At 41.6% G+C, this 20,924-nt stretch overlaps 2 protein-coding genes across 9 annotated transcripts in view; one reads left to right on the top strand and one right to left on the bottom strand.

Moving 5' to 3' along the window:
- rbks (ribokinase) overlaps positions 1 to 9,816 on the top strand; it is a 46,668-nt gene extending 36,852 nt beyond the window's left edge. For 5 of the 8 annotated variants that reach the window (XM_078940543.1, XM_011490797.4, XM_078940541.1 and 2 more), the window contains one exon: positions 9,266 to 9,816. In XM_078940543.1, the coding sequence (XP_078796669.1) occupies positions 9,266 to 9,439 (174 nt within the window). In that variant the 3' untranslated portion in view covers positions 9,440 to 9,816. Of the gene's footprint in view, positions 1 to 1,051; positions 1,202 to 6,012; positions 6,131 to 9,265 lie in introns of all 8 variants that reach the window. The other 3 variants (XR_013653113.1, XR_013653114.1, XR_013653115.1) reach the window with 2 other exon arrangements.
- On the bottom strand, positions 9,527 to 11,873 carry mrpl33 (mitochondrial ribosomal protein L33). Its single transcript, XM_004082800.5, has 4 exons — positions 11,726 to 11,873; positions 11,375 to 11,393; positions 10,912 to 11,018; positions 9,527 to 9,686 (listed from the first exon to the last, which is right to left on the bottom strand). Exons 1-4 carry the CDS (start codon positions 11,745 to 11,747, stop codon positions 9,637 to 9,639), a joined length of 198 nt encoding a protein of 65 aa, XP_004082848.1. The 5' UTR covers positions 11,748 to 11,873; the 3' UTR covers positions 9,527 to 9,636.
- Between the last annotated feature and the right edge of the window lie 9,051 nt (positions 11,874 to 20,924).

Here is a 20,924-nt window from a genome sequence, read left to right as displayed (position 1 = left end):
CTCGTGCAGCAGAATTTTGGAGAAGCTGAAGGTTCCTAATGTTGGTTTTTGGAAGACCAGCTAGCAGTGGTCATGACCTAGCATGAGGATAGCATTGCTAGCTCTGTATTCAGGATCAACTTTCTCCGAAAAATGCTTTGCTAAAGATTTTGTGTGTAGTTGTGCAGCAAAAAAGGTCTGCAGTTGATTCTGTCCACTTGTAAAGTCACTTCAGCTTTTGTTTTACTGGAAAATTCACTTCAAAGGCCTCATCTGGAGTGAACACATGGAGTCTTTAGGAGGCTAATTCACACAGAACAGCAGTGCTCTGTTTAATTCTCAACCTGGAGACAAAACTTTGAAGAAGATTGCTGGAAGAAGTCCGGAGTGTGCGGCCGTGCAAACATGGAGAGAGTTCCAGGAATTCCCTCCAACCACTTCAACCGCTCTTTGCATGTCAGCCAGTGTCGGCCGTGTTTACTCATCTGAAGAGAAAACAGCTGATCTTTGATGTGACGCTGTTGTGCCTGGCAGAAAACTACACCCAAAATACATTCCCAACTATAAGAACAAGAAGATTCTTAATTAACAAGTTATAAACTTCTGATGCAATTTAAACCACAAATGTTCATTTTCCTGCATCGTCTGCATTCACAGACTCCATCAAAGCATCTTAATTATTACTAATTTTTTTTCTTTTTCTTATTAAATATATAGTAAAAAACGATGACCCCCCCATTTTAATAGATAGGAAATGTGAGGTATTAGCAGATCCCACAGCATCTCAGCATCTGGATTTATGTCTCGATCTTTGCATGAATTAAAGCAGTGTGTGTAAAACAACAGACACATGCTGTGTGGGTTCATGCCAGCTCCTTTTGCACTCCTTCCTGGAAATTCCCCACCATGAAACGGCTCCACACTGGAGATCCGCTGCCTTCCCACAGCAGCATAGACGTTCCTAGCTTCATTGTGAGCTCTGGCAGATGAGGCAGAGGAAAGACAGCACAGGTCAGTTTGCAGGAGCAGAACAGCTCATGCTTTCCAAGCACTTGTGTCACTTGATTGACAGGCTTCCAGATCTGACCTTCAGTGAAGTGTGTCGAGGCCAGGGACATGGAGCTGAAGGAAGAAGCACTTGTCAGCCTGGATGAGCTTCATTCACTCCATCGGAGAGCGTCACCAGCTCGACTTGGAGAAGAAGACATTTATGAGGATGGAGGTAGGTTGGAGGGTGGCTCATGCAGTCAAATGAGCCACCCTCCAACGAGACGCAGCAGTGAACTCCACTTTCATTAGTGTGGAAGCCTTACTTTGGTGTGGATGCAGTGTGACTCCGAGTGATGCTGGACAAAGGGAGGATTTTTGCTAAACTCTGTGTTGATTCATAAAGAAAGTCCAGTCAGACTGGAGATAAAAGGACTGTTTCATGTTCTGATTCTACCCAAATGTTCTGATGGGCTCATCTCACCAGTGGTTGATCATAAAACACATTGTTTATTGTGAAGATTCATACGCTGTAACAGCAGATGTCTCAAAGACCCATTCCAAGGAAAATGGTCTTTTTGGTGTTTTTAACATGTTCTTCTGACATTTTTCTCATACTGGAGGACAGATTTGAAGAAAAATGAATGTAACATTGAATTTCTGAGTATTTCTTTGTTCAAATTGTTGTGAATCATGAGCAGACGAAAAAATGCTGTTTGAAAAAGCTTGTAGTTATATCAAATCTACACTCATAAGCCCACAAGCTTCCTGCTCTGCTCCATTCTGATGCATCCACCTGTAGACTAATAGACTACACTATTGTCCGTCTTTGTTTTCCTCGTCTGAGCTGGAATCTGGCTCCAAACTGTACGGCTGGATAGATCAGATATTGGTCACCATTTGTTTTGCACCGCTAATGTTAGGTTGGGGGTGTGAGGGGCTGTAAGCTAGTGGGCGACGGTGTAAACAAAGGGATGATGGGACGTCAGGGCAGGCTTACTTCATGCCAGCAGACCTGCCCATAACTCAGAGGTGAATATTAATAAACTCTTGCTACTCTGCAGAAAAAACGACAGGTTCTTTGATTTGAAGTAAAAATGCATCATAATTAAGAGAAAGCTTTGACAACAGATGAGCAGAGTGGGACTTGAACACGATGACCGTCCGTCACCTATGACACCTATGACCCATTCACTCAAACATGAAGCAGCTGATTCTGACATGAAAAAGGAACTTTTCATATTGACGTTGTACTATTGTGAAACACGGAGCGCCTAATCCGGTACAGAATCAGCTAGAATGACGTTAATCGCATAAATGATTGAAGAGTTACGGCAGTCCAAAGAAAGTCAGGGGGGGGGGCTAAAGCTCTGGTGGTTAAAAGTCCAGCAGGTAAAAACTTGGCCCTCTTACATTACATTTTAGAAAGATTGAGTATGGAGGTGAGAAGTTATTTTAGTTGTTTATCGTTAAAAATGTCAAAGTATAATGTATGTAATTACGGAAAAAACATTAAAATACTCACAATTTAGCTCTTTTTGTACCTATTGTTACTTATTTCTTAGAAGTGTTGTTTAGTTGGAAACCTTTAACAGCAGATGTTTAGCTCCAGTACTTCCATTGTAACTCCTTTACCGTTTAGACAGTTGACCTAATCCCAGTGCATTCTGTGGCGGAGGAAAGCAACTTGACGTTGATAGTGTGTTGCATATCGGTGCAAAGCCGAAATGAAAAGCCATGTTCCTCTGCACCACAATCAGTTTATATGATGAGGGTTTGGTGAAGTGGATAACTGAACTTAAACAGGAGCCTTCATGTCGTGTGGAAGAAACCAAAGGCAACCACAACAGCCTGCCCCCCCCCCCTCCTCAAGCTGGTCAACCTGCTGGGAGATGGCATCCACCAGCATTTGGAGCATGTCAGCCAAACTGGTTATGTTGGTCAATCTGGCATGGGCAGCATCCCAGAGTTCAGTGGGGTCAAGGTCACGACGGCCTCTGGTCTCTGCTGGGGCGAGCACCGCCCTCCTTCACTCCTAAAGTCAGTAGCCTGTCTATCTCTGCGCTGAGAGTTTCTCCGGTGATGACTCGCCTTGATTCTCCACTAAGGGAGGTGCCGCTCCATACCATAATACCACCTCCACCGAAAGTTCTAGGCACTCAGGTGCAGCAATCAGCATGCTGTTGTCCATACTTTGAGGGTTGGAATACAGTGTTTCCTCGCTATATCACGGTTCACCTTTCATAGTCTCTCAGATTTTTTTCTGTGCAACATGGCGTTTTTGGTGTTCTGCATCCTGATTGGCTGTAGACCTTGTCAATCAATCTCCTCTGTGCTGTGTCTCCTGCACAGAATGTGTTCAGTTTACTAAATCTTCAAGAATCAGATCTTTGTTTCCATCTTAGACTTATTTTACTGTGAAGGTTTGAACTTTGAGAGTTTATATCAGGGGTCGGGAACCTATGGCTCGCGAGCCATATATGGCTCTTTTGATGGTCACATGTGGCTCGCAGACAAATCTTTAATTATACTAATTTTTTCATTAGACCAGTCCTTCTCGGGCGCGATGCGATGCCAGAGGCGCGCAGTAGTAGCGGTGCTTAGAGAGAGAAATCTGCGCTAGCATTATCACTTTACTATTATCTATTATTACACAGAGTTTGTACTGATACTGGAAACCTGTGAATTGACGTGCCTAAAACTGCGCGCTCCAGTCTCTGAGAAAGAGCGCGCAGATGCGGGGACGGGACGTGTGAGGGAGAAAGCAGAGGGTGGGGCTGAGGTGTTGTGGGGACAGGCAGCAGGTGAATCGCGCAGGGATTGTAAAAACGTAAAACCCGCTGCCCGTCACTCACTGCAGCGTGTGAGTGTGTGTTTGGTTCCATGTCTGTCTCACATCTAAAGAACATTCAGACCTACGATCACGTTTAAAGTCTCAACGCCTGCATGAAGCAGAAACTCACCACGTATCAACCAGACTAGACCATCAGCAAAACTACCACGAGAAATACTCATCATTTATTAGCAACAGCATAACAATGTTATTAAAAAAGAATCCACAGACTTATTGTACTTTAAAAGTGTTGAAATTACATCAAATGCACACATTCATTTGTATATTTAGTTTTAAACATATTGTTGCGGACTGAGTTGGATGGCTGTTGGGCCGCGTTAAAAGTTCTGGAGTTCATGAACGCATCAAGCAGAGATCTGATTGGCTCTCAGTTCTGTCGCTCAGCCTGTTGTTAGGTAGTTTGGACCAATGGGGTTCAGCTATGGGCCGAATAAGGGAAATGGGAGGGCTGACGGGGCAGGAGCGAATATAAAGTTGGGAGAAGCGCTCTCGTCTCAGCGGGAGAGACTTAGGAGTTGCTGAATTAATTGTACGGCGTTTGTTGCGGTCTGCAGTAACCAGAATAAAGAACCTTAAATGAGGTTAAGTCTCCGTGCCTCAGTGTGGGAAAGGGACACTACATTATTGTATGGCTCTTTCGAAATTACATTTAAAAATATGTGGCGTTTATGGCTCTCTTGGCCAAAAAGGTTCCCGACCCCTGGTTTATATGAAAGAGAAAAGTTTAAAAATGTTTGTTTCTGTTTGTAGCAGAAAATACTTCATTTTATTATTAAAGATTTTCATCTAAAGTAGAAAATGTCAGAAGTTATACATTTTTAAGCTTTTAAATAATTTAAAAACTTTCTCCCAAAACAATAAAATTCTAATTATTGATTATTTGTTTGAAGTTTTTTTCCAACTAATAAACGCTGCATTAATCGGTGACATAAAAAACATCTAAAATTTGCAACTAATAAATAAAAAGTTGCAACATTATGTAGTTAATACAGAAATTACAATTAAAAATGTGTGTTAATCACAATTAAAAAGACTATATTCAGTATTTTTTTTCATTGCATTAAATATAATGAAAATATTTAGTCTACATGCCAAACTCCAGTCCATGCCCATCCCTGCAGTAAAAAAAGATGGTTGGAGAGTCAGCAGCTGATTAATCACCAGCATGTGATGAGGGAGTGACAATGACCTTTCACCTTCTGTCATCACCACAAAACCTTCACTTTGGCTGTTTTATCACCTGTTCTTGTTTACAACTGTCACCGTGCTGCGCTGTCGTCACGGCCTCTCACCCCTACCGGGGTGGCATCATCCCTTCAGCTGAGGCCGAGTCACCAAAGACACTGGTCTGACCGCTGAACCACAGCCTGGTCTGACCGCTGAACCACAGCCTGGTCTGACCGCTGAACCACAGCCTGGTCTGACCGCTGAACCACAGCCTGGTCTGACCGCTGAACCACAGCCTGGTCTGACCGCTGAACCACAGCCTGGTCTGACCGCTGAACCACAGCCTGGTCTGACCGAAGAGTTGGGTCGGGGCAAATGTCAAAGTCACCTCCACGCAGTTCATACTGTTCATCTTTTCCCGAGTGTTACTGTGAGGCGCGGGGGGGGGGGCTCCAAGGGTGATGAACTCTCCTTCAAGCGGAGCTGATGAGTAATGGAGCAGGCTTGTGAAAACCCGCGTCAGGGCCTGTTTGATTTGAACGGGAGCGTGTCCCTACACACCACCGTTCCCTTTCCCATCAGCAGAACCCCCACCCCCACTCCTCTTCCCGGAGGCATAAACAGGACATTCTACCTTTATCAATTGGGGGGGGTGAAGATAAAAACCAAATGTAGCCCAGCTGAACTTCTTTGTTCTCGAAAACAAAAAACTTTATTTGTGTGTGAATTGGCAGCCATTAAAGTCCCCCCTTCCCGATCATCTTTTGATCTATGATTCCATAAAGTTCATTGTGTCTATAAATTATTATCATCAGACACTGATTTGTTTTTTGTTAAACGCACCGACATGTTTCATCTGTTTGTAACCCTTGTGCTATCCTAGGCACTTTAACATTTTGATAGTTGGGTCATCTAGACCCACTAGACAGAGCTCTGAACCTTTTTTCTTCAATGATTTGTGATCTTCACTGGTGTCCATGGATTACATGAAATCTTTCCACCTTTATCCACCTTTGTCATGGTAGGAAGAACACGTCAATGTAAGGGGGGGGTCATAGGACAGCACAAGGGTTAAAGACGTCACACACTACCACCTGGTGACGACCCTGACGGAGGCCGAAGGTATTCCACCGAAACACGTCGGTACGTTTAACCAAAACAAACCAGTGTCTGATGGAAAATAATAATTATTCAATTACTTAATCTTTTGATCTATTTTTAAGCGCTCCCAGCAGTCTTTTAATTACCATTGTGCTAAAAAAAAAAACGGTGTCGTTTTCTAGGACATAGTTGCTGCAGAGCCGCAGGAGTTCATCAGAAATTTACCTGAGTTGTGGGCGGGGCTTTTGACATTAGGCGCCCCCTTCCCCTCCCCCGCAGCCTTTGACTCAGTTGACCACTCTATCCTTTTAAACAGACTTCACAACATGGTTGGAATTACCGGGACAGCTTTTAATTGCTTTAAATCCTACCTCACAAACAGAGATTTATTGTTAATTTAAATGATTTCTCATCAGAAAGGTCAAACTGACATGTGGGGTGCCTCAAGGATCCATCCTGGGTCCCACACTTTTTAATCTTTACGTGCTTCCACTTGGTGATGTCATCAGGAGACATGGCATTAACTTTCATAGCTATGCTGACGACACTCAACTGTATGTAGTTGTGTCTCCTGATGACACTGGACCCCTGGATAACCTTTTAAACTGTATTTTAGACATTAAAATGTGGATGGGAGAGAACTTTTTGCAGCTCAATCAGGACAAGACTGAAGTCTTGGTAATCGGTTCTGAGGCTGAGAGAGATAGGGTCCAATTTTATCTGTCAACCCACTCTATGACTACACGTGACACAGTAAGGAACCTCAGTGTGATTTTAGATGCAGATTTTAGCTTTGACCAACATGTGAATCAACTAACTAAATCTGCATTTTACCATCTAAGGAATATCGCCCAAGTGAGACCTTTTCTCTCTGGAGCCAGTGCTGAAATCTTAATCCATGCTTTTATTACATCAATGATAAATTACTGTAATGCCCTCCTTTCTGGGGTAAAGAAAACAACTATTAACCGCCTGCAGATAGTCCAGAACTCTGCTGCTCGCCTTTTAACGAGAACCAGGAAGAGGGAGCACATGACACCGATCTTAAAATCTCTGCACTGGCTCCCTGTCAGCTTCAGGATTGATTTTAAGATTCTTTTAATAGTTTTTAAGTGTCCATGGCCTTGGTCCTTCCTTTATATCAGACTTGCTTTTAGCTTATGAACCCCCCAGAGCCCTTAGGTCCTCAGGTGCAGGCCTGCTGAAGGTCCCCAGGGTCAGGACAAAAAACCACAGCGAGGCCTCGTTCAGACACTACGGACCTCATCTGTGGAACAGTCTACCTGAGGATGTGAGAGCCTCATCCAATGTGGAGGTTTTTAAAAAGAAACTACAGACTCATCTATTTAACTCAGCTTTTAATTAGATCTTATATGTGGTATATTTACTCTTATATTTTATATGCTATTATTTATATTTTAGACTTTTTTATGCACCAAATCATCTTATTTTATTTTAATTGATATTTTCATATTTTACCTGTATTTATATTTTAACTTTCTTATTTTATTCCTTTTACATTTTAGACTGCTTAGGAGTGTTTTCTGGTGCTGGTGTTTAGGGTGCTGGGGATGAGTTGTGCTCGTTGTGCTTGTGCTGCATAGATGCTGACACCCCGGCCAACAGGAGGACAGGGCGGACGGCGCCTTCTGGGTTCTCTTCTCTTTAGCTCTGTCATCTCTCTTTTACTTGTGCTTGTTTTTGTGTATTTTACTATGAGGGGCTTATTTAATTATTTTATTACATGTGTGGGGATTGGTTTTATTGTATTCTTTTTTGTTTTTTATGGAAAGCACCTTGAGCTGTCTGTTTGACATGAAAGGTGCTTTATAAATAAAATTAATTTGAATTTGTTAAAAGATCTTTGTTCACCAGCTCTCCCACTAGCTTACAGCCCCCCATATGGCGAGCAGTGTTGGAGCCTTCCAGCCGTAGTTTTGAACTTAGGAAAAGGAAAACAAAGACGTACACAGATCTATTTGTCTGCATCAGAACGGAGCACAGCACCAAGCTTATTTTTTATATCACAAATTAATAAATACTCCAAAATGACATTTAACCCTTGTGCTATCTTAGATGACCCCCCCCCCCCTCCCCCTTGCATTGACGTGTTCTCCCTACCATGACAAAGGTGGATAAAGGTGGAAAGATTTCATGTAATCCATGGACATCAGTGAAGATCACAAATCATTGAAGAAAAAAGGTTCAGAGCACTGTCTAGTGGGTCTAGATGACCCAACTCCCAACGTTAAAGTGCCTAGGATAGCACAAGGGTTACATGGGTGTGTCCAAATTCCCTTGTTCACTATATAGTGATATATAGTGCCTCTGCCATTTTGTAGTGCTGTGCGAATCTACAATTCACAAATCGAGTGGCCTGGAAATTTCCCAAGATTGCATCGATGCTCACTAGATCGGCGAATAAAGACCACAATGCATCGGAACAGTTTTTACTAAAAAATGTTTTTAAATGTATTTATTTGATAAAACATTAAAGTTTTTATCTTCAGACGACAGTGGACTTATAAATAATCCCCACAAAAGCTCATTTTAATTCATATCTTCTGTTTTAAAAAACAAAAGTAGTGAGCATGGCGTCCAAAATGCTTTTAAAAGTCACAGCATTATATAGTTTATTAGTAGTTAGGGTGGAAATTCAGACAACACCTTAATTTTAATATTTGTCCTCCAACATCAGAAAAACAGGAACATCCTAAAAACCCCATTTTCATTGGAGTGGGTCTGTAAGGAATTGAGATGCTGTGGTCATTAAATACACAACAAATACAATTTACATTTTTAAATTGAATTAAATTTAATTTTAAATGTAATACTTACTCACAGCAATCAATTCCAAAAATTGGATCCCATGGAAAATTTATTGGAACATTTTTATTATTTTATTTATGTTAGATTTTCTTAAAATTAAGTTGTTTTTTTACATATTGCTGACTTTTTACACAAAGCTGATGAATTAATCTGCTTAATAATGGATTCAGACAGTTTTAGTGTAAAACTAAAATGCTTATTTGAGTCCTTCACATCCCATTTTGAAGCTGACATGAGTGGAAGAGATAAATGCCACAGCACCCCCTGCTGTTAAGGTGGACAGCGTCTTCTTCTGAAGGCGTTCCTGGCCTTTAAACCGCTCTAACGGCACACATCCTTTCTCCTCAGGGGGCTGGAGACAGCTTTATCGGAGCCCTGGCCTTCTACATGGCCGACCAGCCTGCCATGCCTCTGGAGGAGATGGCGCGCAGAGCCAATCAGGTGGCAGGAGTGAGCGTGCGGGCCGTCGGAACGCAGACGTCCTTCCCCTCCAAACGGAACCTCCCGGCAGAACTGTTCTGAGATCAGCTGATGGAGCTCTGCAGGACTGTGGTGTTCTCCTGTTTGCTGCTGACGATGAAGGGAAGCTTCACATGAACCACACCGACATGCAGGAGCACCACAGGAGGCTTTTAATTCACCATACGACAAAAAAAATCACAACAAATCAAACTCTGATCAACAATCTGAACATGGGTCTTTAGGCCGGAACAACACGCCTAAATGGATCGGATCTTCTTCTTCTCCAAGAACAGGACGTGCTTGTTCACTGCAAAGACAAAATTAAAAACCCTTTAAAAAATTGTTGCTTATTTGATTCACACAAAACTCAACTATCAGCAATTTTTATTATTTTAAGCAAAAAAGTGACAGTTTTTCAGATAAAAGAAGGAACTATAGATGAGTCTGGCTGGCGTGGGATTTTTTTATTAGCTACAACCATTCTGAGTTAAAGCTCCATTCTGATTATGCTGCTTTTTTAGTGGCTAAATCAAAAATCCTGTCGTTTTCTGCAGAACGGCAGGATTTCCTTAGAAATTCACCTCTTTGAGTTGTGGGCGGGACCACATGATAAGCCTGCCCCGTCCCAACACCAATTATTGAGAGGTCTCTGTTTACACTCTTCCACTAGCCTACAGCCCCTTACACCCACAGCTATGTTGGAGTTATCCAGCTGTGTGGATCCAGATTCCCGTCCAGACGGGGAAAACAGATGCAGTCCTCCGTTAGTGGATGATCAGAATGGAGCAGAGCAGGGAGCTCGTGGCTCGGCCAGCGTCTTTTCTATCACAAGTACAATCTTTTTCAAACGTCATTTTGATGGCTGCTCCTGATTCACAAGAGTTTGAATAAAGAAATACTCAGAAATACAATTATTAAGTAAAATTTTCTTTATATATTTCCTCCATTTGGAAAATACCACAAAAACAAGTTAAAAACACCAAAGCATGTTTGAAACAGTTCTAATCATGAGTGGGTCTTTTCTCATGAATAGTTATGGGGAACTCCCCATTTATTCTGTTGTAATCCTTTTCTAATCCAGTTATAAAGAGATGCATGGAGAACTTGCAGCTGTTATGCTAGAAAAATATTTGTGTTTGTTTGTTTTCAGCAGGTCTAATGACTAAAAGCTGAAGAAGGCTGGAATCTCCAGAAGCATGTCTGACTTTTATGCATTAGGAGGATTTATGCAGTGTTTGCTTTTTAGGGCATTAATTACAACTTTTAATAACATTTGATGACATTTCAGATGAGACAGACAAACATATGTTTATTACAAATGCACAGTGCACAACATTAAGTAAAATGTTTTTTTCCCAGCGATTTCTAATTATTAGTAATAGTTTGATGTCAGTTTCTGATCAATGGGCAGAAAATATTGCTGTTCAGGCTCAACTTGGACAAAATGAAAAGTGACTCGTGTGAATTCAGCTGAAGCCTCGGAGACGCCGCTGACCTGCAGGAGTGGAGGTCAGATTTGTGTGAAAGCTCACCGAACGGGTCGTGTTTCCGGAGCACCAGCTTCTCTCTGAGCCGGTTTCTCTTGGTGTTGAAGCAGTAGCCCGTCCCCGCGGCGCTCACCATCTGGACCAGGATGGTCCTGCGGGAGGACAAGGAGCAGAACGTTACCGTGACGACGGACTCTCACTTACTGAGATTTAGCAAGCTCTTACTGGTTGTTTTTTTTTTGCAAATGGCACATTCATAAATCCAAAGTTACAAGTCATACCCCTCAATTTTCTATTTTAAATCATGAGTTCAAACAAAACATGAACACAATAAGAAACTCTGACGATAAGAAAGCCATTAAAACATCCGATCTGTGCATCAGATTCAATGTCTTTTGTGTAAATTGTAATAATAACCCCCTGGTTTGTTCCATTCCAGTTGCTGTCTTGCACTGTTGTGTATTGATTTGTTCAATAAAGTTTGTTTTAAAAAATGTAAAAAACTTACTTCGATTTAGCCTTGGCCACTGAAAAAGAGCAGAGACAGATTAACTACGGGGTCATTTTAGGTCAAAATTCTTAACAGCTCAATGCTGTTGGTGCTGCTGTTTAGCATATTAGCATAAAACTCGAAGCTAGTTAAAAACATATAAATAAAAACCGAATGAATCAGAACACGAATACATTTTATACTTTCTATGTCACTATAGTCACACATCTTTAGCACTAAACTCTTAAAAAAACACCAGCGGGACCAAAATCGTATTTATATCTACCAAAGTATGTTAGCATCTCGATGCTAACAGATAGCTGGCTTTACATTAAGGACACAGCCGTGTCTGTTTACGTTCATACTCACAGTTTACGGTGGTTAAAAACATTTTTGTATAATCCGAAATGTTCCCTGAAGTCACGAATCAAACATTATTTGCTGAAAGCCGGTCACATTGAACTGATGCACATCCGGTGTCACAGGAAACTCTTTCCGGGTTCCAATTAAAGGCACAGTTCACCTCCTCAAAAAAGAATCCGATCTTATGCAACAAACGAGAAGAGTTCTGTAAAAATGTTATGCTTGTTCTTGTGGTTTTATTCTATGTCCGTTATATTGTGTTATCTGTGAGTAAAAAATGGTTTTTGTGTCGCTTCAAAAGTGACAAATTATTTGTGGCTCTCTGGGTCAGACTAATGTTTGTTCTGACAGAACCTTTTTTTAATTTTTTAATGCACTCCTTTTCGGGGGGAAAAATCTTTTTTTCAGACCAAATGAAAGAAATATAATAAATAGTAATTTATTTCTTATTATTTGCTTAAACACGTAATTCCCTTCCCCTTCTAGCCTTTGTTACAACTAACGTATGCCATCGTAACTCCTGTGCTATCTTAGATGACCCCCCCCCTTCCATTGACGTGTTATTCCTACCATGACAAAGGTGGATAAAGGTGGAAAGATTTCATGTAATCCATGGACACCAGTGAAGATCACAAATCATTGAAGAAAAAAGGTTCAGAGCACTGTCTAGTGGGTCTAGATGACCCAACTCCCAATGTTAAAGTGCCCAGGATAGCACAAGGGTTAAAGACCCACTCTGAAGAAAACAGTGGTTTTGGTGTTTTTAACATGCGCTTCTAGCATTTTACTGATGATGGAGGACATGTATAAAGAAAATTAAGCCTAAAATTGCATTTCTTTATCTAAATTGTTGTGAATCAGGAGCAGACGTGAATAAAAATGGCTTTGTCAAAAGTGTTCTGTTCTGTTCTGTTGGGATGCATCCACTTGTGGATTTCTTTCCTTTCCTCATCCAAGCTGTCAGTTTTGTAGCACCAATAATGTTTTGTCGGGTTGTGAGAGGGCGATATCAAGTCAAGTCAGCTTTATTTTTCAATAAACTGCATACACATGATAGACAGCACAGATTAAATTTCTTTCCTCTCAACCCACAGTGCAAGCAGCCTATAAAAATTTGTATTTTGTATTTGTATTTATTTATTTAAGGGACAATGCATACAACAAACAGTGTAGAATACTCTAAAGGTAATGAGACACTGTAAATATGCAGGATTGTAGCCTAGGGTAATTTCCATCCTCTGTCCCGTTCTGACCATGGCCAGCCACCTAGAGACTTAAAATAAAATGAGTAAAACAGAGTAAAAATGTACATATATAGCGTAAAATTGCATTAGAAAAATGACATAAAATTAACATAACTCGGATAACATTTAAAACAGTTTCAAATGCATAGTTCCCCAAAATATACATCAATAAAATCGCCAAAATCAGAACAATACTATGACAACTGTGACCACTTTTTTTCACCCCCCAATGGTTTATTTTTACTTTTGTTAGCAAACAGTTTTCTTGCCTTGTCCCTAAAATTAGCTATGAGTGCCAGTTTGGTTTTCCAGCAGCCAAGATCTTAATTGTTTTGAGAAAGATGGAAGTGTGGAGAACTGTCGAATGCTTTCTGGGATTGTGTTCCAGGTTTGAGAGGCTCGAAAGGAGAAAACAGTCTGTCCAAAGCTGCTTTTTCTGGAAGGAATGATGCAGTCGCCTCTTGAACTTGCTCTGGTGCTTCTGTTTTGTCTTTTTTTGACAAAGTCCTGAAGTGGGGGAGGAGCCAGACCGTGAAGGATTTTATAGACCAATATGCAATCTGTATGTTGAATCATATTATTGAAGCTCAATAGATTGTGTTTCTGAAGTATTTTACAATTATGGTGGCTTTTGGGCTTTTTGTCCAAAGTTTTCAGAGCTTGTTTGTGAACAGTTTGTAGAGGTTTCAGAATGGTTCTGCATGCTGATGCCCAGCTGGTCATACAGTAGGTCATTTGTGAAACAATCATTGCATTATAGTACAGCTTAGCAGCTTCCAGAGTTAAGTTGTTTCTTATGTGTCTAAAATTTGATAAATTGAATTTAATTGAGTTTACAACCTTTTTGATGTGTGATTTGAATGTTATTTGTGTGTCAATTGTTATTCTTAAATATTTATATTCAGAGACAGATTGTATAGCTGTTCCATTTATCAATACCGGAGGGGTGTCTTGGTTAGTTGAGCTTTTAGAAAAATACATGCACACGGTTTTAGATACATTGAGAATCAGCTGGGATTTTTGGAGCCACTCTGAGATCTTGTTCATGGCTGATGTGAGTTCTTGAGCTGCTTGGTATCTGTCCCTAGCATGAACATAGATGACAGCATCATCTGCATAAAGCTGGCACTGCACATTAGGTGGGCAGCAGCTAGGGAGGTCATTGATGTAAAGACTGAGCAGTAATGGGGATAATGATGAGCCTTGAGGTAACCCTAGTTGATTTTCTCCACATGATGATGTTGTATTATTGACTCTGACCTGTTGTTTCCTGCATGTCAGGTAAGATTCCAGCCAGAGTAGAGTTCTTGGTGAAAGATTAAAATGATGTAATTTTTCGATTAAGATGTCCCTGTTGACTGTGTCAAAAGCTTTCTTAAGGTCAAGGAACACAGCTCCCACAACTCCTCCTCTGTCAATCTTTAGTTTTAAGTTTTCGAGAAGAAAACAGACCGCTGTTTCCGTAGAGTGATGCTTTCTAAATCCAAATTGCATCACAATAATAATGATAATAACAGCAATCTAAATAGGTCAGTGCAAAAGTGGCAATGAGATGGTTTAAAGTGACAGTGCTAGTCTTAGGTAAAAAAAAGTTGTTCAGTTTAAGTTTGTAGCAGTGTGTGTGTGTGGGGGGGGGGGGGGGGGGGGGGTAGGGCAGGGAGGGAGTTGAGTTTCCTTATCGCCTGATGGAGGAAACTGTCCTTGAGTCTGCTGGTTCTGGCCTGGAGACTTTGCAGTCTCCCTCCCTGATGGCAGCAGGAGGAAGTGTCTCTGGGATGGGTGTGAGGGGTCCACTGCAATCCTGACGGCTTTGTGGGTGAGGCGGTAGTGATAAATGTCCGAGAGCCCAGTGAGAGGGACACTGATGATCTTCTCAGCTGTTTTCACAATGTGCTGCAGAGACTTCCGGCAGGATGTGGTGCAGGTTCTGTACCACACAGTGATGCAGCTGGTCAGGATGCTCTCCATGGCACCACTGTAGAAGGTCTGCATGATGGGGGGAGGAGCTCTGGCCCTCTTCAGTCTGCGGAGGAAGTACAGGCGTTGTTGGGTTTTCTTAGCCAGTGACACAGTGTTGTGGTTCCAAGACAGGTCATCGGAGATGTGCACCCCCAGGAACTTGGTGCAGCTCACCCTTTCCACAGCAGCACCATTGATGATCAGTGGAGCGTGCTGGGTGGGAGTTCTCCTGAAGTCCACAACCATCTCCTTTGTCTTCTCCACATTCAGGTGAAGATTGTTGTCTTTGCACCACAGAGCAGCCTGTTCACCTCACTCCTGTAGGTGGTCTCATCATTGTTGTTGATGAGACCCACCATTGTTGTGTCATCAGCAAACTAGATGAAGAGGTTGGAGCTTGATGTTGGGGTGCAGTGGTGAGTCAGCAGAGTGAAGAGAAGGGGGCCTGTGTTCATTGTCATGGTGCTGGAGGTGATATGGCCAACATGAACTGCCTGTGGTCTCCCTGTCAGAAAGTCCAGCAGGCACACAGGGGGGTGTCGAGTCCTAGCTGGTCCAGAAATACACGCTAGTGGGATAAGGTGTAAACAGAGAGCTCTCGTTAACGGACCCTGAAGAGCCCATCTGCTGGACTATTCAAACATGTAGTTGTGGAGTTGGATAAGCTAATTCTTCTCTAAGAGTTCTGGTACATTGCCTGTCTGTTCTGGGGGAGGATCCCTCCCTCACATGGACGCCCCCGGGGATTTTTTATTTTTTCCCCAGAATCAGTTTTTTTTAGGAGTTTTTCCTTACCAAGAAGGAGGGTCTGAGGGCAGGGATGCCCAGTTTAGTTTAGTCTGTTTAGTTTAGCCATTACTGAATGACTTCATGTTCTTTATGATTTCACGCTCATTAGAAAGCCCATGGAGACGACTATATTGGGCTATATAAATAAAATTGAATTGAATTGAATAACGGGGAAGGGAAGGGGGGTTGGGTTGCTCTGTGCCAACAGTCCCACCCAAAACTCAAAAGTGCATTTCTAATGAACTCCTGCCGCTCTGCAGAAACAATATCCTAGAAAGCAACACAGATTTTTTGATTTTGGCTGAAAATGGCATAATTATAATTCACAGAGCACTTGGAACACTTTTCCATGAGATCAAAAGATGATCGGAGTGTGTCTTTAACTATTTTTCCTCTTGTGCTCAGGAATTTATGCAGGACACCCTCACAGGCTTCCTGTATTTTCTTATGTTTGGATCACAGCTGCAGTGAGAGGAGGATAGGTCAGATTCTAAACTGAATTCCTGAAGCAGGTGGGGTCACTGGCAGAGACATAGAGATGTCTGATTCAGTCAGGAGGAGACAGAAGGTAGCAGAACAAGCAGCTCTACATGATGACCTTTCTTTACACTCAATTCAGCAGTCTGTGGAGGAGCAAACCACCTCTTTTTATATTAGACTTCTCTAACTTTGCTGCTACAGTGAATGAAAAGAGACTCCAAAAAGTCCTCCCACTATCCTAGATTCGTAAAGTGTTCATTTTATATATTTGTACTGGAATAAAACAACTAAGGTGACTGAGTAGTTTTACTGAGAGGTCATCAAGGTTCAGCGTCAGTCTTTCAGTTTTATTGTTCCTAAATTGTGGAACGGTTTTAGGATCCACGGGGTGGGGGTGGAAGGAGCAGGTTGGGGCGGGTGAGGGTCTATAGCCTCGTAATTATTTTACATTAGGATTTAAGTATCAAGAGTTCTAACTTTCTATTACCATCACTCTTCATCGGTTAAGTCTCTGCTCACAACAGCCTCTCTGAACTTATTACTGCAAAATCGAACACTGTTGCAAAGTGTTGTTTTTGTGTTGCTATCAAGGCATCCTCTACCAAGGACGCCTTGATTGAGGTGAGATTCCTCCTCAGGGTGGCCAGACGCTCCCATGAGGAGCTCAGGATATTTTCTCTAACTATAAGCTTTTTCAAACGGCCCTGATCAAAAAAAACACTCAGAAATGTAATTTTGAGCTTACTACAATAACATGATAAAAACTCCATTTTCATCAGAGGGGGTCTTTCATTTTTTCTGTTCAAAATGCTCCAGATTGTTGACATTTGGTTTGTTTGTTGGAAGAGTCCATCTATGTTTTCCACTGACGACTGTTTTACAGTTTCAATCTGCAGCGGAACAATTTCCTCATCAACTTGTTGCAAATTTCCTTAGAGATCATAAAATTAAACCTGATTGTGGCCCCCCCTGATCTTTTACTCAGGTTATCGAGACTTCACACAGCTCAATCAGTGTGTGATAGAGGAAGCTTTGGAAAATAAATACGCGTTTATTTCATTGCTGGTGGGTTATAATGAAAAATTGTTATGACGTGCATAATTACCATCCAAACTAGTACCCAGGGCTTTCTTGTGTCATCGAGGGTTAACACGTTGCTGTTTTATTGTCTTCACAGCTCAACTTGATTAAACTGTGAGTGAAGCTTCCAGGTGTACTCATTAGTCACAATAGGAACTAATAAATAAAAGAGCACTAAGTGAAAAAAAGCTGGAAGAATGGAGGGGAGGGGGACAGGCCGTGCTCTGAAGTGGAAACAGAATGGAAGTTATTGGACAGGGCGATCAGCGCTGTAACCAGGCAGGGAGCAGCTGTCAGGATGTGTGTGGAAGGACCTGCGTCACTGGGATCATTCTGAGAAGAAGGCCCAGACCACCAGCACCACCTTCAGCTCTCCTCCTCCACCATCACCCCTCCCACTCTGGACGTTCGCTCCTTTCTCCGTCTCCCACTTCACTGCACGGATGCTCAACACCATCTCATGCGCTCTTCCTTTTCATTTACAACCCACTAAGTCACAGCTTCCTCCCCTTTATTTTAGAGACACTTGAGGCACAGCTCTAATTCAGAAGACTCACAAATAAAAGCAGGTATGAGATAGATAGATAGATAGATAGATAGATAGATAGATAGATAGATAGATAGATAGATAGATAGATAGATAGATAGATAGATAGATAGATAGATAGATAGATAGATAGATAGATAGATAGATAGATAGATAGATAGATAGATAGATAGATAGAGATAGATAGATAGATAGATAGATAGATAGATAGATAGATAGATAGATAGATAGATAGATAGATAGATAGATAGATAGATAGATTTTATATGGAGTAAATACTTTCATGTTTGATTCTGATACAGACCTTGGTCACAGTAAACCTGCCAAACAAACAAAATGAATGAAATCCAAAGATGACGTCATGAAATGGGCGGCACCCTCAAGGAGCAAAAGCCGGAACCTCAGAGATCGAGTTGTCTTACTTGCACTAAAATTAGCTGTGAATATAACTAATATTTAATAAAACAATCATTCTTTAGTGTGCCAAAGGTAATAAGTTATCATATACATGGATAAAGTTTGCTCTGAAAGGCTTAAGAAAAGCATGTTAAAGGGCCTTTAAAAGGTCACCACAAAGACACTTATGTAGAACCTGGTGCCAAAACCTTTTTGAGGTTTATTGTTTTTTTTCTATTCATGTTTTGGTGGGTGTGGGTGTTAATCAGTCATTTTGATGTTAATAAAGTTTACATTTTTGCCTTGGGGCAATGTTTTTTTAAACGGGGGAGATCAACCAAACTCTCACTTTGTCCCCCCAGGTTGGTCCATTTTGGGTTGTTTTTTGGGTTTGATGAAGTAAAATTTGGTCATGTTGCCCTTCTACCTTTTTAAGGCTACATTTCCATTCAGAATTCTATAGATTACATAGTTATCCATCCATTGTCCATACAGTCAGGACCATACATATATGGACAGAGACACATTCTTTCTAATTGTGTTTCTGTACATTACCACATTGAATTTGAAATAAAACAACTCAGACTTGGGTTGAACAAAAAGATTGCATAAAAATGTGAAAAACTGAAGCATTTTTTAAACACAATCCCTTCATTTCATGGGCTCCTAAGTAATTGGACAAATGAAATAACTGTAAACCAAATGGTCATTACTAATATTTGGTTGAAAAGCCTTTGTTGGCAATGACAGCCTGAAGTCTTGAACTCATGGACATCACCAGATGCTGGGTTTTCTCCTTCTGAATGCTCTGCCAGGCCTTCACTGCAGCAGCTTTCAGTTGCTGTTTGTTTGTGGGCCTTTCTGTCTGAAGTTTAGTCTTCAACAAGTGAAATGCTGCTCAATTGGGTTTAGATCAGGTGACTGACTTGGCCATTCAAGAGTATTCCACTTCTTCGCTTTAATAAACTCCTGAGTTGCTTTGGCTGTATGTTTTGGGTCGTTGTCCATCTGGATTATGAAACGCGGTCCAATCAGTTTGGCTGCATTCACCTGGATCTGCGCAGACAGTCTGTCTCTGAACACCTCAGAATTCATTGGGCTGCTTCTGTCCTGTGTCACGTCATCAATAAACAGTAGTGTCCCAGTGCCACTAGCAGCCATGCACGCCCAGACCATCACACTGCCTCCACCGTGTTTTACTGATGATGTAGTGTGCTTTGGATCAGGAGCTTCTCCACGCCTTCTCCATACTTTTCTCTTGCCATCATTCTGGTAGAGGTTGATTTTGGTTTCATCTGTCCAAAGAATGTTTTTCCAGGACTTTTTTAGCTGCTTTTTAGTCCAATCTAGCCTTCCTATTCTTGAGGCTTATGAGTGGCTTGCATCTTGCAGTGTAACCTCTGAATCTACTTTCATGCAGTCTTCTTTTGATGGTAGACTTGGATATTGATCCTCCTACCTCCTGGAGAGTGTTGTTCACTTGGTTGGCTGTTGTGAGCGGCTTCCTCTTCACCATGGAAATGATTCTGCCATCATCCACCACTGTTGTCTTCCGTGGACGTCCAGGTCTTTTTGCGTTGCTGAGTTCACCAGTGCTTTCTTTCTTTCTAAGGATGGACCAGACTGTTGATTTAGCCTCTCCTAATACTGTAGCAATTTCTGGCATGTTTTTTTTTGTTTTCTCATCTTATTGATGGCTCCTTTCACCTGCATGGAGAGCTCCTTTGACCGCATGTTGTCTGTTCACAGCAAAATCTTCAAAATGCAGCACGAGTCCTCTAATCAACTCCAGGCCTTTTATCTACTTCACTCATAATGACATAACAAGGGAATTGCCCCCACCTGCCCATGCAATAGCATGGAAGTCATTTGTCCAATTACTTAGGAGCCCATGAAATGAAGGGATTATGTTTAAAAAATGCTTTAGTTTTTCACATTTTTATGCAATCTTTTTGTTCAACCCATGGAATAAAAACTGAAAGTCTGCACTTCAATGGCATCTGAGTTGTTTTATTTCAAATTCACTGTGGTAATGTACAGAAACTAAATTAGAAAGAATGTGTCTCTGTCCAAATATTTATGATCCTGACTTTATCCATGGAATAGAGGATAATGTAGCCATGAAGGGGCCCAAGAATGAATTCATGAGGGAGCCAAGCCAGGGTCTCATTGTGCCGGTCCCAAGCCTGGATAAATACAGAGGGTTGTGTCAGGAAGGACATCCAGCGTCAAATCTTTGCCAAACCCAATGAGCAAATGAGACGCTGAGTGGCTGTGGCGACCCCTGAAGGGAAAAGTCTAAATGAACAGAAGAAGGTGTAGGTGAGGAGGGTACTGAATTTGAAATGAGAGGTGATTCAGATGAGAAAAATGTCCCTGCAATACTTTGATTATTTAAGATGAAGCAGCAGTGGCAGATTGTGGCAGATTGTCTCTGTGCAGATGACACCAGATACAGTACAATAAATGTAGCTTTCTGTAGCGTTTTCATCAGATTAGAAAACACTCGTTGGAAACAACTTTCCTGTGGCACCACTCCATTCATTGACCTCAATGAGGCTTAATGTGGACATCGGAGGCTGAAGAGGTGTTCAACATAGTAAAAACCATGCTCACTTATGCTACTGTTTACTTTCTACCCTCATAAAATGCAACATTTCATCATCCAAGATGGACTACTTGGATCGAGGAGTTGATGTCATCCTCGCCT

This window comes from Oryzias latipes, chromosome 22 (assembly GCF_053564925.1).
Source record: "Oryzias latipes strain Hd-rR chromosome 22, Olatipes_Hd-rR_3.1".
Taxonomy (NCBI): Eukaryota; Metazoa; Chordata; class Actinopteri; order Beloniformes; family Adrianichthyidae; genus Oryzias; species Oryzias latipes.
The sequence above is the reverse complement of the archived record's forward strand: the minus strand, read 5'-3'. Positions and strand labels throughout refer to the sequence as shown.